This window comes from Lithobates pipiens, unplaced genomic scaffold (assembly GCF_037356315.1).
Source record: "Lithobates pipiens isolate NorthernLeopardFrog02 unplaced genomic scaffold, aLitPip1_a1.2 Scaffold_18, whole genome shotgun sequence".
Taxonomy (NCBI): Eukaryota; Metazoa; Chordata; class Amphibia; order Anura; family Ranidae; genus Lithobates; species Lithobates pipiens.
Window position 1 is genome coordinate 339,260,734 of NW_027507758.1, and position 18,470 is coordinate 339,279,203.

An 18,470-nucleotide genomic window follows, 5' to 3' on the forward strand; every position below is an offset into this window, starting at 1 on the left:
CACAATTCTGCTTACAAATCCTTAAATGTGGTGACTACATCAGGTTTTTTTTTTACTTTTTTCTTTATCTTCACCTAGTGATCTGGCTAGTAAACACACTTTCTTTTCTAGCATAACGCCATTTTATTGAGGAGCAATAGCGATATCTTGGACAAGGGCAGTATCAACCTGTGGACAGGGTAGCGTTATGTCCCGTACACACGATTGGACTATCCGGTGGACTTGGTCCGCTCGTGTGTGGGCTCTGGCAGACTTTTTTTCCCCCAAAGGTCCTGCAAACTTAGAAAGAAGTTTTGACTCAAAATTGTCCGCCGGACTCGGCAGTCCGGCGGACAATCCGCCCGTCTGTGTGCTAGTCCGCCGGACTTTTGAAATGAATGGACTTGGACTTGCCCACACACGGAGAAAGTCCGTTCATTTTGAACGCGGCTCCAGGTAGACGGGACTAGTGAAGGAAGTCAATGTCGCCGCCTCCATCGGCGAGATTGACACGTCACCTGGTATGGACTTAAAGGGGAAGCCCTACGCCAAAAAAATGGCGTGGGGGTCCCCCCAAAGTCCATAGCAGACCCTTATCCGAGCATGCAGCTCGGCCAGTCAGGAAAGGGGGCCCCCCTCCTGAGCCATACCAGGCCGCGTGCTCTCAATATGGGGGGTGCTTTGGGGAAGGGTGGCCCTGGGGCCCCCCCACCCCAAAACACCTTGTCCCCATGTTGATGAGGACAAGGGCCTCTTCCTGACAACCCCTGGTTGTCAAGGTCTGCGGGGGGCTTGTCGGAATCCGGGAGCCCCCTTTAATAAGGGGGCCCCCAGATAATGGCCCCCCACCCTATGTGAATGAGTATGGAGTACGATGTGAAAAAAAGTTTAAATAAAAAAACACAACACAAGTTTTTAAATTCATTTATTGGACAGCTCCGGTGGTCTTCTCTTCTTCCATCTTGGGGGGTCTTCTTGCCGGACTCCTCCGTTATCTTCTGCTAGCTCTTTTACTAGCGGAGGAGCCCGGCTTTCTTCTTCATCGCCGCCTTCCGACTTCAGGGTCATGTCCCACTCTTCGGGGGTCTTGTCCCACTCTTCGGGGGTCTTCTGTCGGGCCTCCGCTATCTTCTGTTAGCTCTTTTACTAGCGTTGGCCCGGTCTTCTGTCGCTGTTGCCACCGCCTTCTTCTCTTCTTCCTTGCGATGTTGACACGACTCTCTAGCCACAATGGCATGGACGCGTTGTACAGCGACTTATATAGAGAGAAGGGGCAGGGTCTGTGACATAATAAGGTGGCGGGGTCACCATGTGACATCACCTGGTGATCCCGCCCTTTGTCCCTATATAAGTCGCCGCACAACGTGTCCCTGCCTTTGCGGCCAGAGAGAGCATCGTGCCAACATCGCAAGGAAGAAGAAAAGAAGGTGGCGGCGACAGCGACAGAAGACCGGGCCAATGCTAGTAAAAGAGCTAGCAGAAGATAGAGAGCGGGACAAGACCCCGAAGTGGGAAGAAGAACCCCAGACAGCGGCGACGAGGATGAAGAAGAAAGCCGGGCTCCTCCACTAGTAAAAGAGCTAGCAAAAGATAGCGGAGGAGTCCGGCGAGAAGACCCCCCAAGACAGAAGAAGAGAAGACCACCGGAGCTGTCCAATAAATTAATTAAACGTATTAAAGGGTGCTCCCGGATTCAGACAAGCCCCCCGCAGACCCTGACAACCAATGGCCAGGGTTGTCGGGAAGAGACCCTTGTCCTCATCAACATGGGGACAAGGTGCTTTGGGGTGGGGGGCCGCAGGGCCCCCCTTCCCCAAAGCCCCCTCATGTTGAGGGCACGTGGCCTGGTACGGCTTAGAAAGGGGGGGTGCTCGCTCGCCCCCACCCCCTTTCCTGACCGGACGGGCTGCGTGCTCAGATAAGGGTCTGCTATGGACTTTGGGGGAACCCCCACACCATTTTTTCGGAGTAGGGCTTCCCCTTTAAGTCCATACCAAGTGACGGGGCTAGCGACGTGTCAATCTTGCCGATGGAGGCGGCAACATTGACTTCCTTCGCTAGTCCTGTCTACCTGGAGCCGCGTTAAAAATGAACAGACTTTTCTCGGTGTGTGGGCAAGTCCGTTCATTTCAAAAGTCCAGCGGACTCCCTCCATAGTCCAGCGGATTGTCCGCTGGACTAAGTCCGCCGGATAGTACAATCATGTGTACGCAGCATTAGATGCACTAGAAAACTTAGTTTGTACAAATTCAAAGAATTAAAGACTAATTTCATCTAACCCTTTTTAAGAAGTTTTCATAAATTAATAAAAACTAACCACTGTAACCTGTCAGCCCTCTAACCACCACTTTTGCTTGACAGCTTAGTGTCTTAAAATAAATAATAAAAAAAAAAAGACCAGATAACCAGATGAAGATTAGGGGAAAAAGCCTAAAAAAGAAAACGAATGCAGCCACTGCAATTAAAGTGGAACTAAACCCATTGATTTAATTGTTTCAAAAACAGTTATATTCAAGGCATGCCAGAAATGCTAACTGTCATATTTGCTAGTGCTTTCAACCAAACTTCCAAACCATCAAAATGATTGTGTCATAAATAATCACATGTGCAGCACTATGGTAGGTGCCGATTAAACAGAGGCAAAAATGACAGCTTCCTTGGCTGTAATGGATAGTAGTGTTTAATTGTTCTTTAAAGATTGTTAACCTGCGATATATATATATTTTTTTTCTTTTAAGTCTGTCATGCATTTTGCTGCTGTGACCAAACTTCCTGTTAGAGAGTGGCTACATTTTTACTCCATGGTCCCGCTGTATGAATGAAGGTACACACCCAACAAGGGTCAGCAGGGCTGAGGACAGGGGTCAACAGGGTGGAGGATAAGAGGTCAGCAGGGGAGTGTGCAGGTATCATAAAGGCAGTCAGTAGGGGGTCAGTAGGGCAAAGGACTGAGGTCCGCAGGGAGAAGGACAGGGATCCACAAGCGGAGGAGAGGGGTCATCAGGGTGGAGGACAGGGATCAGCAGAGCCAAGGATAGGGGTCAACTAAGCCAAGCACAGGGGTCAGCAGGGCAGAAGACAGGGGTCAACACTGACAGGGCTCTGGGCGGAGTACTTTCTCCCATCCCTGCATGGTACACAGCCTGAGCATGGGCACTAAGATCTTCTTCTCCCTACATAGCACACACTGTAGCAGAAATCTGATTCCCTTACACATAGCTATGATCTGCATAGCACATAGCTGGCTACTGTATTGCAGTTCAGACTTGTGAAAATCCATGGTTGGAAAGGCAGCTCAGCTGCAGTAGCCAGCAATACATTGTGCAATTCATAGCTATGAATGAGGGAATCAGATTTCAGATACAACGTGTGCTATGTAGGGAGGAGGAGATCTAAGTGCCTGTGCTCAGGTACACCCCATGTGCACACCTATGCTGCTTGTTCCAAACAAATGGAGGCGAAAGAAAAAAATCAGGATGCAGGTGTGGTGCAGCATGGTGTGAAGGCAATGATTCCCACAGGTAGTTGCCAAAGAAGACTTGAATTGAGGGAATGCAGTAACAATTCACAACAAACCCGATGGGAGGGTTACCCAGCCGGGTGCACTCACTGTTGCCAGCCACGTGGAAGAAGCAAGTTCTAGCTGGACTGACAGCGTCTGTTGAGAGGGGAAAGAATGCAGCCTGGCCATCTAGTGTCCATTCAGGAAGGTGTCCAGAAAAGAAGGGACCCTATGTTTTCCCTCCTCATCAGGAACCTCTCCCTAATGCTACTACTGTCTCAAACAAATGGAGCACTTTTTTCTACTCCAAGCCAGGGTCTTAAATAGGCTCTGCCTGGCCCAAGATGTCTGATCGAGTTACATGGGGTGGCAGCATCCAATTGGATCACTTTCCCAGTGACCCAGGAAATCATAAAGGAACCATGTCCCTCCTGACTTCCTCTCCAGTTGCAGTGCCGGTGCAGAATAAAGCGTTACTGGATCTACTGATTACCAACAATACAGAATATTGGCATGCATTAAAAAGGGGATCAACTCCAGAGATAAAACGATAATTCTCCCACTCTACAAGACTCTGGGCTGGCCGCACCTAGAGTACACTGTCCAGTTCTGGGCACCAGTCCTCAGGAAGGATGTACTGGAAATGGAGCGAGTACGGAGAAGGGCAACTAAGCTAATAAAGGGTCTGAGGGACATTAGTTATGAGGAAAGGTTGCGAGCACTGAACTTATTCTCTCTGGAGAAGAGACGCTTGAGAGGAGATATGATTTAAATTTACAAACCTACTGGTGACCCCGTAATAGGGATACACATTTTGTGGAAGGGAGTTTGACAAGACACCTGGCCACGAGGTTTAACCTTACACGACATAGAGGGTTCTTTACTGTTAGCCCTTGTACACACGGTCGGACATTCCGATGGACAATGTCCGATAGGACCGTGTTGTCGGATAATTCCAGTGTGTGGGCTCCATTGGACTGTTTCCGTCGGAGTATCCGACGGACCAAGTTTTCCAGCTGGGCTATAAAATTTTCCGACAACATGATCCGATCGGACATTGTCCGATTGTGTGTACAGAATTCCGATCGGACAAAGTGCCACGCATGCTCAGATCAAATTCCTAGACCAAAGCTATTGGCTACTAGCCTGAACGTAGTCCCGTCATAACGAAATAACCTCATCACGTTACGTACGATTGGATTTTCCGACAACACCAGTATGCAACACCAGTTTCGGACAAAATCCGTCGGACAAAATCCGACGGATTTTGTTGTCGGAATGTCCGACCGTGTGTACAAGGGCTAAGAGTGGCAAGGATGTAGAATTCCCTTCCACAGGCAGTGATCTCAGTGGGGAGCCTTGATAGTTTCAAAAAACTATTAGATAAGCACGTGAACTACTGCAACATACAGGGATATACAATGTAATACTGGCATATAATCACACACATAGGTTGGACTTGATGGACTTGTGTCTTTTTTCAACCTCACCTACTATGGAAAAGTGCCACCTGCAGGGGAGAAAGTAGTCTGTACCTGTCCACAAGAAGGTTCATGGAAGACATTACAAGGAGGCAGATAAACACAGTAGGTAGTGATTTCATGAAAAATCATTTACTGGGCCATTAAGTAGTGAAGGTGTTAGAATTATTTTTGAAAAAAAAGGATATTGTTTACTGTCACTTTAACCTAAATAACGTTTAACCGCTTCCCGACCAGCGCACGACGATGTACGTTGACAGAATGGCACGGGCAGGCATATTGGCGTACAGGTACGTCCAATATTCAATGGCGCCCTGCCGCGGGCATCCCCGCGATCGTCTCACGGAGCGGCCGAATGGAGGAAATGCCGTGTAAACAGCATTTCTCCATTCTGCCTAGCAACTAGTGATGGACGAACTTCCGACGGGACGTTTCGCGAACGCGAAACGCGAACGGACACAAACGTTCGCGAAAACGACCGTTCGCCGCGGGCTCCATTGACTTCAATGGGAGGCGAATTTCGCAAACCTTTAGGTCGAATTTGCGGCCACGGGGTAATTATTAGGGGGTAGCACGTAGTCCCACCACCTGGACAATAGCATAATACATGTATGAGGTGAATTTGGGATCGATAACTACAAGCATTTTTTTTTTATTTGGGAAATTGTTCTGACAATTCAGGACTATGGAGCTAATGAAGGCAATGGAGGAGAGGGAAGGTCAGGGACCAGGGTAGGCAAACAAGAGGGTGCAGGAGATACAGAGCACTGACAGCAGCACCGTAATACAGAGCACTGACATCAGCACCGTGACATACAGCGCTGACAGCAGCTCCGTGACATACAGCGCTGACAGCAGCTCCGTGACATACAGCGCTGACAGCAGCTCCGTGACATACAGCGCTGACAGCAGCTCCGTGACATACAGCGCTGACAGCAGCTCCGTGACATACAGCGCTGACAGCAGCACCGTGACATACAGCGCTGACAGCAGCTCCGTGACATACAGCGCTGACAGCAGCTCCGTGACATACAGCGCTGACAGCAGCTCCGTGACATACAGCGCTGACAGCAGCTCCGTGACATACAGCGCTGACAGCAGCTCCGTGACATACAGCGCTGACAGCAGCACCGTGACATACAGCGCTGACAGCAGCTCCGTGACATACAGCGCTGACAGCAGCTCCGTGACATACAGCGCTGACAGCAGCTCCGTGACATACAGCGCTGACAGCAGCTCCGTGACATACAGCGCTGACAGCAGCTCCGTGACATACAGCGCTGACAGCAGCTCCGTGACATACAGCGCTGACAGCAGCTCCGTGACATACAGCGCTGACAGCAGCTCCGTGACATACAGCGCTGACAGCAGCTCCGTGACATACAGCGCTGACAGCAGCTCCGTGACATACAGCGCTGACAGCAGCTCCGTGACATACAGCGCTGACAGCAGCTCCGTGACATACAGCGCTGACAGCAGCTCCGTGACATACAGCGCTGACAGCAGCACCGTAAGCAGCCCCAGGAGGAAGTCAGCACAGCACAGGGATGGTGTGATCCCCTCATAATAAGAACCCCCAGGAGGAAGTCAGCACAGCACAGGGATGGTGGGAGCCCCTCATAATAAGAACACCCAGGAGGAAGTCAGCACAGCACAGGGATGGTGGGAACCCCTCATAATAAGCAGCCCCAGTAGAAATATGACACCGCTCAACCTCTTCAAAGAGGAGGGTAGGGGCATATAGTACGGTGTGCTTTTTTGGGTCAGGGAAGTGAGCCAAATGAATTAAGAAGGTCTGTGTGCTTGATTCCAAAAATTGTTTATAGACATATACATGGTCTACTGATCACATGTGTTGAATTCCTCCGAGATCCATGCCTCATTCATTTTTAGAAATGTGAGGTAGTTAACACTGTGGTGAGCTAGGCGAGTACGCTTATCGGTCACAATCCCCCCTGCTGCGCTGAACGTCCTTTCGGACAGGACACTGGATGAGGGGCAAGCCAACAGTTCGATTGCAAATTGGGCAAGCTCTGGCCAGAGGTCAAGCCTGCCCACCCAGTAGTCTAGGGGTTCATCACTCCTCAGAGCGTCCACATCGGCCGTTAACCCAATGTAGTCGGACACCTGACGGTCTAGGCGTTCCCTGATGCTGGATCCGGATGACACCTGTCGATGGGTCGGCTGAAAGAATGACCTCATATCCGAAGTCACCAACACATCTTCAAACCGGCCTCTTCTTGCAGGCGCTGTTGGATTGGTACCCGCAAATCCTTCTCTGGGAGTGGGAATTGCTCCTCTGCCAGCGCACGCAAAAGCAGAATGCAGCATTTCTCGAAGCAAGGCCTGGAAGTGCTGCATTCTGACAGCCCTCTGCGACGGCGGTAACATTTCCGCCATTTTGTGTTTGTACCGGGGGTCTAAGTACGTTGCCACCCAGTACTGGTCCTTGACCCTCATGCTTTTTATACGGGGGTCCCTATTAAAACACTGGAGCATGAAGGCCCCCATTTGCACTAAAGTGGAAGCGGTGTGGTGGCCTGGCTCCTGCTCATCATCCAGGATAATGTCGTCCTCTTCATTCTCCTCTCCCCATCCTCGCACAACAGGGATCCCAGAAAGGTTTAAAGCATGCTCTTCTTGCTCCTGCTCATCCGCCCCGGCACCATCCTCCTCTGACTCCTCATCAGACTCCTGTTGTTGACTTGTCTCAGATAGAGTAGCCCCCCCTGGGAATTCATCCAGCATTGCGACTTCCTCATCTTCCCGCTCCTGCTCCTCCACAGCCTGATCAATGACACGACGCAATGCACGCTCCAGAAAGAAGGCATAAGGTACCATGTCACTGATGGCGCCATGGCTGCGACTGACCAGTTTGGTGATCTCCTCAAATGGCCGCAGAAGTCTGCATGTGTCGCGCATGAGCAGCCACTGGCGCGGTGAAAAAAAACCCAGCTCCCCAGAACCGTTTCTTTCGCAGAGTTCATACAGGTAGACGTTAACTGCACGTTTCTGCTGGAGCAGCCTATCAAGCATATAGAAGGTTGAGTTCCATCGCGTCGGGCAATCGCAAATAAGACGTCTGACCGGCAGATGGTGTCGCCGCTGAATGTCAGCAAGGCGAGCCATGGCCGTGTAAGATCTTCTGAAATGGGCCGAGATTTTCCTTGCCTGCCGCAAGATGTCCTGGACCCCAGGGTATTTGACAAGGAATCGCTGCACGACCAAGTTTAAGACGTGTGCCATGCACGGCACGTGCGTGATTTTGCCCTGTTTCAATGCGCTAAGCAGATTGGCACCGTTGTCACACACCACTTTACCAACTGTCAAATTGAGCGGTGTTAGCCACTCATCTGCCTGTGAACGCAAAGCTGAAAGGAGTGCCGGGCCAGTGTGGCTCTTTGCTTCCAGGCACAACAGACGCAGCACGGCATGGCAACGTCTCACCTGGCATGTGGAATAGGTTCTGGGGAGCTTGGGCGGTGCAGTGGAAGAGACGCTAGCAGCGGAAAAGGAGGAGGCAGCTGAGGAGGAGAGGGAGGAGGATGGAGTAGGAGGAGGAGAAGAAGAGTCAGGCCTGCATGCAATCCGTGGCGGTAAAACCAAATCTACACGGGTGCCACGGGTTACATGCTTGACGGCCGTCAGAAGGTTCACCCAGTGGGCAGTAAAACTGATATACCTTCCCTGCCCGTGTTTGCTAGACCACGTGTCTGTGGTCAGATGTATCTTGGCACCGACACTGTGTGCCAGAGATACATTCACTTGCCGCTGAACATGGCCATATAGCTCTGGGATGCCCTTCTCTGAGAAATACTTCCTTCCTGGGACCTTCCATTGTGGTGTTCCAATGGCCACAAATTTGCGAAAGGCCTCCGAGTCCACCAGTTTATATGGCAGTAGTTGGCGGGCTATGAGTTCTGACAAGCCAGCCGCCAACCGTTGGGCAAGAGGGTTATCCGGCGTCATCATTTTTTTACGCTCAAACATTAGGCCCACGGAAGCCTGCCTTTTTGCAGAAAAATGTGAGCTTGGCGTGATGGAAGGTGGAGTGGAGGACAATTGTGAGGAGAGAGGAGAAGGAGAAGTAGAAGACGAGGCTGGACGGTGAGAGCCTGCAGTGTGGCTTTGTGTGTTCCGTTGCTCCCACTGGGCTCGGTGATGGCTGCTCATGTGCCTTCTTAAGGCGGTCGTCCCTAGGTGAGTATTGGGCTTACCGCGACTAACGCGTTGACTGCAAAGATTGCAGATGGCAACGCTATTGTCAGCAGCGGACACGTTAAAAAAAGCCCACACTGCGGAGCCATGTGCCGGTGTCCTGGGAGCGCCAGATGTGACCGTACATGGTCGATGACTCGCTCCTGATACATTTGCAGTCTGCTTTGTCCCTGCTGTGCAATGTAAGTCATTGCTGCTTCTCCTCCCTATCTGCTGGTCCATATCTCCCTCTGAACTCCCCTCCTCTTCCTCTCTTGTGGGCACCCACGTGACATCACTAGACACGTCATCATCAACGTCACCTTCCCCACCGCTATAAGTAGAGTAGGCAGCAACACCGGGGACCAACCTCCTCCTTGGGCTGATCTGGGTACTGGCGTCAGACTGCTGAGTAGCGCTTGTTGCTACCTCCTCTTCCTGATCCAATACCAAGAGTGGCTGCGCATCAGAAATGTCCTCTTGATATGGATCGGAAAATAATTCCAGTGACTCAAGCGGAAGGTATGTGGTGGTGGTGGTGGTGGTCGTGTTGTTGGTGGTAGTGTCTTTGGGGGTGCACATAGCAGAGAGTGAAGAAGAGGGTGCAGATCGAGAGGATGAGGAGGGTGCAGAAGAGTAAGGCTGAGCGAGCCACTCAACCAAGTCTGGTGCATCCTTTAAAGTAATTGAACGCACCTTCTGCAACTTCCCACTTTGGCTCAAGCCTGTTGCTCCTGCCCTACCCCTACCACCCCTGCGGAAGGGCCTGCCTCTTCCTCTGCATGTCATTTTTTAAATGACCCTGTGACAAAACTCTTAGTCCCTATACCGCTGAAGGACTGCTGCAGTATAGGTGAGCGGTCAGCAGTGGTGCACGTCAACCCTATCTATTGTGGACCTATAGCGGTCCTTACAGAACAGCAGACTGTACCGCACTCAAGCCTATGTACCGTAGCACCCTATACCAAGTTACCAGTCCTTATAAGAACTTTTGTGGACCAAGCAGGTTGTGTATTAGTGTTTAGCAGACTGTACGTCAGTCCCTATACCGCTGAAGGACTGCTGCAGTATAGGGCAGCGGTCAGCAGTAGTGCACGGCAACCCTATGTATTGTGGACCGATAGCGGTCCTTACAGAACAGCAGACTGTAACGCACTCAGGCCTATGTACCGTAGCACCCTATACCAAGTTACCAGTCCTTATAAGAACTTTTGTGGACCAAGCAGGTTGTGTGTTAGTGATTAGCAGACTGTACGTCAGTCCCTATACCAATGAAGGACTGCTGCAGTATAGGGCAGCGGTCAGCAGTAGTGCACGGCAACCCTATGTATTGTGGACCGATAGCGGTCCTTACAGAACAGCAGACTGTAACGCACTCAGGCCTATGTACCGTAGCACCCTATACCAAGTTACCAGTCCTTATAAGAACTTTTGTGGACCAAGCAGGTTGTGTGTTAGTGATTAGCAGACTGTACGTCAGTCCCTATACCAATGAAGGACTGCTGCAGTATAGGGCAGCGGTCAGCAGTAGTGCACGGCAACCCTATGTATTGTGGACCGATAGCGGTCCTTACAGAACAGCAGACTGTAACGCACTCAGGCCTATGTACCGTAGCACCCTATACCAAGTTACCAGTCCTTATAAGAACTTTTGTGGAACAAGCAGGTTGTGTGTTAGTGATTAGCAGACTGTACGTCAGTCCCTATACCGCTGAAGGACTGCTGCAGTATAGGTGAGCGGTCAGCAGTGGTGCACGTCAACCCTATCTATTGTGGACCGATAGCGGTCCTTACAGAACAGCAGACTGTACCGCACTCAAGCCTATGTACCGTAGCACCCTATACCAAGTTACCAGTCCTTATAAGAACTTTTGTGGACCAAGCAGGTTGTGTATTAGTGTTTAGCAGACTGTACGTCAGTCCCTATACCGCTGAAGGACTGCTGCAGTATAGGGCAGCGGTCAGCAGTAGTGCACGGCAACCCTATGTATTGTGGACCGATAGCGGTCCTTACAGAACAGCAGACTGTAACGCACTCAGGCCTATGTACCGTAGCACCCTATACCAAGTTACCAGTCCTTATAAGAACTTTTGTGGACCAAGCAGGTTGTGTGTTAGTGATTAGCAGACTGTACGTCAGTCCCTATACCAATGAAGGACTGCTGCAGTATAGGGCAGCGGTCAGCAGTAGTGCACGGCAACCCTATGTATTGTGGACCGATAGCGGTCCTTACAGAACAGCAGACTGTACTGCACTCAGGCCTATGTACCGTAGCACCCTATACCAAGTTACCAGTCCTTATAAAAACTTTTGTGGACCAAGCAGGTTGTGTGTTAGTGTTTAGCAGACTGTGCGTCAGTCCCTATACCGCTGAAGGACTGCTGCAGTATAGGGCAGCGGTCAGCAGTAGTGCACGGCAACCCTATGTATTGTGGACCGATAGCGGTCCTTACAGAACAGCAGACTGTAACGCACTCAGGCCTATGTACCGTAGCACCCTATACCAAGTTACCAGTCCTTATAAGAACTTTTGTGGACCAAGCAGGTTGTGTGTTAGTGATTAGCAGACTGTACGTCAGTCCCTATACCAATGAAGGACTGCTGCAGTATAGGGCAGCGGTCAGCAGTAGTGCACGGCAACCCTATGTATTGTGGACCGATAGCGGTCCTTACAGAACAGCAGACTGTAACGCACTCAGGCCTATGTACCGTAGCACCCTATACCAAGTTACCAGTCCTTATAAGAACTTTTGTGGAACAAGCAGGTTGTGTGTTAGTGATTAGCAGACTGTACGTCAGTCCCTATACCGCTGAAGGACTGCTGCAGTATAGGTGAGCGGTCAGCAGTGGTGCACGTCAACCCTATCTATTGTGGACCGATAGCGGTCCTTACAGAACAGCAGACTGTACCGCACTCAAGCCTATGTACCGTAGCACCCTATACCAAGTTACCAGTCCTTATAAGAACTTTTGTGGACCAAGCAGGTTGTGTATTAGTGTTTAGCAGACTGTACGTCAGTCCCTATACCGCTGAAGGACTGCTGCAGTATAGGGCAGCGGTCAGCAGTAGTGCACGGCAACCCTATGTATTGTGGACCGATAGCGGTCCTTACAGAACAGCAGACTGTAACGCACTCAGGCCTATGTACCGTAGCACCCTATACCAAGTTACCAGTCCTTATAAGAACTTTTGTGGACCAAGCAGGTTGTGTGTTAGTGATTAGCAGACTGTACGTCAGTCCCTATACCAATGAAGGACTGCTGCAGTATAGGGCAGCGGTCAGCAGTAGTGCACGGCAACCCTATGTATTGTGGACCGATAGCGGTCCTTACAGAACAGCAGACTGTACTGCACTCAGGCCTATGTACCGTAGCACCCTATACCAAGTTACCAGTCCTTATAAAAACTTTTGTGGACCAAGCAGGTTGTGTGTTAGTGTTTAGCAGACTGTGCGTCAGTCCCTATACCGCTGAAGGACTGCTGCAGTATAGGGCAGCGGTCAGCAGTAGTGCACGGCAACCCTATGTATTGTGGACCGATAGCGGTCCTTACAGAACAGCAGACTGTAACGCACTCAGGCCTATGTACCGTAGCACCCTATACCAAGTTACCAGTCCTTATAAGAACTTTTGTGGACCAAGCAGGTTGTGTGTTAGTGATTAGCAGACTGTACGTCAGTCCCTATACCAATGAAGGACTGCTGCAGTATAGGGCAGCGGTCAGCAGTAGTGCACGGCAACCCTATGTATTGTGGACCGATAGCGGTCCTTACAGAACAGCAGACTGTAACGCACTCAGGCCTATGTACCGTAGCACCCTATACCAAGTTACCAGTCCTTATAAGAACTTTTGTGGAACAAGCAGGTTGTGTGTTAGTGATTAGCAGACTGTACGTCAGTCCCTATACCGCTGAAGGACTGCTGCAGTATAGGTGAGCGGTCAGCAGTGGTGCACGTCAACCCTATCTATTGTGGACCGATAGCGGTCCTTACAGAACAGCAGACTGTACCGCACTCAAGCCTATGTACCGTAGCACCCTATACCAAGTTACCAGTCCTTATAAGAACTTTTGTGGACCAAGCAGGTTGTGTATTAGTGTTTAGCAGACTGTACGTCAGTCCCTATACCGCTGAAGGACTGCTGCAGTATAGGGCAGCGGTCAGCAGTAGTGCACGGCAACCCTATGTATTGTGGACCGATAGCGGTCCTTACAGAACAGCAGACTGTAACGCACTCAGGCCTATGTACCGTAGCACCCTATACCAAGTTACCAGTCCTTATAAGAACTTTTGTGGACCAAGCAGGTTGTGTGTTAGTGATTAGCAGACTGTACGTCAGTCCCTATACCAATGAAGGACTGCTGCAGTATAGGGCAGCGGTCAGCAGTAGTGCACGGCAACCCTATGTATTGTGGACCGATAGCGGTCCTTACAGAACAGCAGACTGTACTGCACTCAGGCCTATGTACCGTAGCACCCTATACCAAGTTACCAGTCCTTATAAAAACTTTTGTGGACCAAGCAGGTTGTGTGTTAGTGTTTAGCAGACTGTGCGTCAGTCCCTATACCGCTGAAGGACTGCTGCAGTATAGGGCAGCGGTCAGCAGTAGTGCACGGCAACCCTATGTATTGTGGACCGATAGCGGTCCTTACAGAACAGCAGACTGTAACGCACTCAGGCCTATGTACCGTAGCACCCTATACCAAGTTACCAGTCCTTATAAGAACTTTTGTGGACCAAGCAGGTTGTGTGTTAGTGATTAGCAGACTGTACGTCAGTCCCTATACCAATGAAGGACTGCTGCAGTATAGGGCAGCGGTCAGCAGTAGTGCACGGCAACCCTATGTATTGTGGACCGATAGCGGTCCTTACAGAACAGCAGACTGTAACGCACTCAGGCCTATGTACCGTAGCACCCTATACCAAGTTACCAGTCCTTATAAGAACTTTTGTGGACCAAGCAGGTTGTGTGTTAGTGATTAGCAGACTGTACGTCAGTCCCTATACCAATGAAGGACTGCTGCAGTATAGGGCAGCGGTCAGCAGTAGTGCACGGCAACCCTATGTATTGTGGACCGATAGCGGTCCTTACAGAACAGCAGACTGTACTGCACTCAGGCCTATGTACCGTAGCACCCTATACCAAGTTACCAGTCCTTATAAAAACTTTTGTGGACCAAGCAGGTTGTGTGTTAGTGTTTAGCAGACTGTGCGTCAGTCCCTATACCGCTGAAGGACTGCTGCAGTATAGGGCAGCGGTCAGCAGTAGTGCACGGCAACCCTATGTATTGTGGACCGATAGCGGTCCTTACAGAACAGCAGACTGTAACGCACTCAGGCCTATGTACCGTAGCACCCTATACCAAGTTACCAGTCCTTATAAGAACTTTTGTGGACCAAGCAGGTTGTGTGTTAGTGATTAGCAGACTGTACGTCAGTCCCTATACCAATGAAGGACTGCTGCAGTATAGGGCAGCGGTCAGCAGTAGTGCACGGCAACCCTATGTATTGTGGACCGATAGCGGTCCTTACAGAACAGCAGACTGTACTGCACTCAGGCCTATGTACCGTAGCACCCTATACCAAGTTACCAGTCCTTATAAGAACTTTTGTGGACCAAGCAGGTTGTGTGTTAGTGATTAGCAGACTGTACGTCAGTCCCTATACCAATGAAGGACTGCTGCAGTATAGGGCAGCGGTCAGCAGTAGTGCACGGCAACCCTATGTATTGTGGACCGATAGCGGTCCTTACAGAACAGCAGACTGTACTGCACTCAGGCCTATGTACCGTAGCACCCTATACCAAGTTACCAGTCCTTATAAGAACTTTTGTGGACCAAGCAGGTTGTGTATTAGTGTTTAGCAGACTGTGCGTCAGTCCCTATACCGCTGAAGGACTGCTGCAGTATAGGGCAGCGGTCAGCAGTAGTGCACGGCAACCCTATGTATTGTGGACCGATAGCGGTCCTTACAGAACAGCAGACTGTACCGCACCCAAGCCTATGTACCGTAGCACCCTAGACAGACCAAGTTACCAGTCCTGATAAAGAGCTTTGTGGAACAAGTGAGTTGTGAATGATTAGCAGACTGCAGCAGAAGGGCAGCAGTCAAGTATAATATTCTTTCTATATTTGGAAGAAAGAATATTATACGTGTACAAGCCTATTACCGTACCACTGATACCAGTCCTGAAAAGAACCTTTGTGGAACTAATAGTAACAGCAAGTCTTTAAAATTATCCTCACTGCCTGACACACTGCTTCCTGCCTGTCCCTATACAAATTGGCAAAAAAGAGTAGGCTGGAACGATTAGCTGGAACAGCTCTTTTGTGGACCTGATAGTAACAGCTAATGATGATGATGATGATGATGATGAAGAAAGACTAATCTGGCTGAGCTGTCCCTAAAATAGCAGCATACAGCGCTCTGTCCCTTTATCTAAACTGACAAAAGAAACTCAGGCTGCTGACCTAACACCTATACCAGTCCTGAAAAGAACTTTTGTGTACCAAATAGCTAGCGTTTTCTCTGTCCCTACTCCACACAGGATCCTTTCCCTACAGTGACAGAAGAAAGAATGTAAAATGGCCACCGGATCGGGTGTATTTATAGGTTAGGGGGAATGTCCAAGTGTCCATGAGCTGTCATGTCTCAATTGGTTGTCCTGTAACACATGATAAACGTGTCACGAAAGGTTAAAGTTCTTGTATACATTAAACACGTAAGTCCGCCGGGGCGAACGACGGAAAAAGGCGTTCGAACCCGCGGACGGCGAAAGTCGGAAATTCGCCGCGAAACGACCGCCGGGCGAACCGTTCGGCCATCACTACTAGCAACTAGTGATGCTGATCTCTGCAATTGGAGCAGAGATCAGTGTTCACTAAATGAAAGCCCAACCCCCCCACAGTTAGTAACACACCCCTAGGAACACTTAATCCCTACACTGCCACCCCCTGGTTAACCCCTTCACTGCCAGTGTCATTTACACAGGAATCACTGCATTTATATAGCAGTGATTACTGTATAAATGACAATGGTCCCAAAAATGTGTCAAAAATGTCCGATGGGTCCCCCACAATGTCGCAGTCACAATAAAACTCGCTGATCGCCGCCATTACTAGTAAAAAAAAAAATAATAAAAAATTATTAATAAAGCTATCCCTATTTTGTAAACGCTATAACTTTTGCGCAAACCAATCAATAATCGCTTATTGCGATTTTTTTACCAAAAATATGTAGAAGAATACGTATCGGCCTAAACTGAGGGGAAAAAATGTTTTTTTATATATTTTTGGGGGATATTTATTATAACAAAAAGTAAAAAATAATACGTTTTTTTTCAAAATTGTCGCTCTATTTTTGTTTATAGCGCAAAAAATAAAAACCGCAGAGGTGATCAAATACCACCAAAAGAAAGCTCTATTTGTGGGAAAAAAAGGACGTCAATTTTGTTTGGGAGCCACGTCGCACGTCCGCGCAATTGTCAGTTAAAGCGACGCAGTGTCAAATCGCAAAAAGTGGTCTGGTCTTTGACCAGCAAAATGGTCCGGTCTGCAAGTGGTTAAAGAACGAGAATGGTAATGTAAATATTAATATTACTGTTATTTTTTATTTATATCAATAGGATAATGTGTCCATTCCTTTAAATAAATGCTTATTGAATTCAACTACAATTAAAAAAAAATGGTTACTTACTTGGGTTGTAATAATCATATATTTTGACCAATGCATCTTGGGAGCTGGCTACTTTTGAAGAGCGTATCATTGAGACAGGAACACATACTTGCTTTGCTGTCACCTAAAATGTAATCATGTTAAGTACATCATCCCAGTTTTGCCTTACATTTATCCAGGCATCTAGCATTTTTAGAAGAAAGCCAGCAATGGCAGGAGTATAGATAGATAAGCAAATGAGCACGCATACACAATAGGCCGAATTTAATAAAACCAGAGTAGATAGAATCTGGAGCCATTGTGCACAGTAACCAATCAGCATATATCTTCAATTTGTTCAAATGCTGTAGCTGCTGACTTTTATTATTAGGACACTTACCTGCCAACGAATCCAGCGGTGTCTTCACCTGAGCCGACTTTTCAATCCGCTCTCAGGTACAGCCTCCATCATCTTGGTTAAGTGAACACCAACAGTGAAGCCTTGTGTTTCCACAGCCAGTTTCCTACAGGGCATGTGTGAATAGCCCAGCAGTGGGGGAAGGAGGAGGGGGGCCAAGCTTCCAGGTGAGTTCGCCGCAGTGAGATCACCTGGAAATGGGAGTGGGCACCTGTCAAAACCAGGTACACGCTTTCCTCTCCCCTCGAAAGGTGCCATAAGTGGCAGCGGAAGAGGGGGAGGCAAGCAAGCAGAGCTTCCCCTTTTGGGTGGAGCTTGACTTTAAGGGTGTCCAAACAATATTTTTATTATACTTGATGTCTTTACTCTTTCATGTTTGAAGGTAAAACAAATCTCATTGCAACTTTAACATGTGTTATTAAAACTGTAAATATCATTGCAACTACTTAGTGTATGATTATATATTGTTTTTTTTCCAGGACAAAATTAGGCCTTTATTTGGTGATAAATAGAAGTGTATATCCTGATGTTTTTATTATTAAATTAAAACTGGCCTAATATAGTAAAAAAAAATGCTAAAATACACTGAGCATAAACTTTGGCCCTAATCCTGCACTTTAACCCTATCCATGAGCTTTGCCCTTGACCTTAACAATGACCTTTGACCTTGATCCTGACACCCAGGCTTCAATATATCCATTTATCTTTATGTATTTAAAAAAAAAAAAACATTAAACACAGGTTTTATTGAGTGATCACAGTGATGTCAAATCATAGGGCATCACAGTGATGATGTAATTGAGAATCGGTCCACCATCTCCCAATCATTAGTAGGAGACCCAAACTGACAGAGTCTCCATGCTGAGAATGCGCTGTCAAGTGCACTTCAAGCTCAACTATCAAGTGCATATATACAATGCTCTGGAAGAAGGCCCACCTCTGCAATGCCACATATACCTGTGAGCTGGGCAAAAACAGGTAAAGTAATAAAATGACATAGTTCCATTGACTTACAACATTTTAAGAGAAATGCTATTCTTTTATACAGCAAGGTAGGATTCCATATTGTTTCTGATTATGTTTTTTAAGAAAAGTGTTATTGCCCACCCCCCCCCTTCAAAACAAAATGGTAAACTGAGAGTCAAGAGTCCCTGAAAATGTTACAGGGACATATGTATAGAGGCATAACAAAGAAGACTAAGCACCTCTGCCCTAAAACATCATCAGATCGAAATATG

The 18,470-nt window shown here is 48.6% G+C and overlaps 1 protein-coding gene across 1 annotated transcript in view; it reads right to left on the reverse strand.

Annotated features, from left to right (window-relative positions):
* Positions 1-18,470, reverse strand: part of LOC143988097 (CD109 antigen-like) — a 169,851-nt gene that overhangs the window by 4,898 nt on the left and 146,483 nt on the right. The window contains exon 32 of the mRNA XM_077487380.1: positions 16,857-16,959. Coding sequence (XP_077343506.1) covers positions 16,857-16,959 — 103 coding nt within the window. The remainder of the gene's footprint in view (positions 1-16,856; positions 16,960-18,470) is intronic.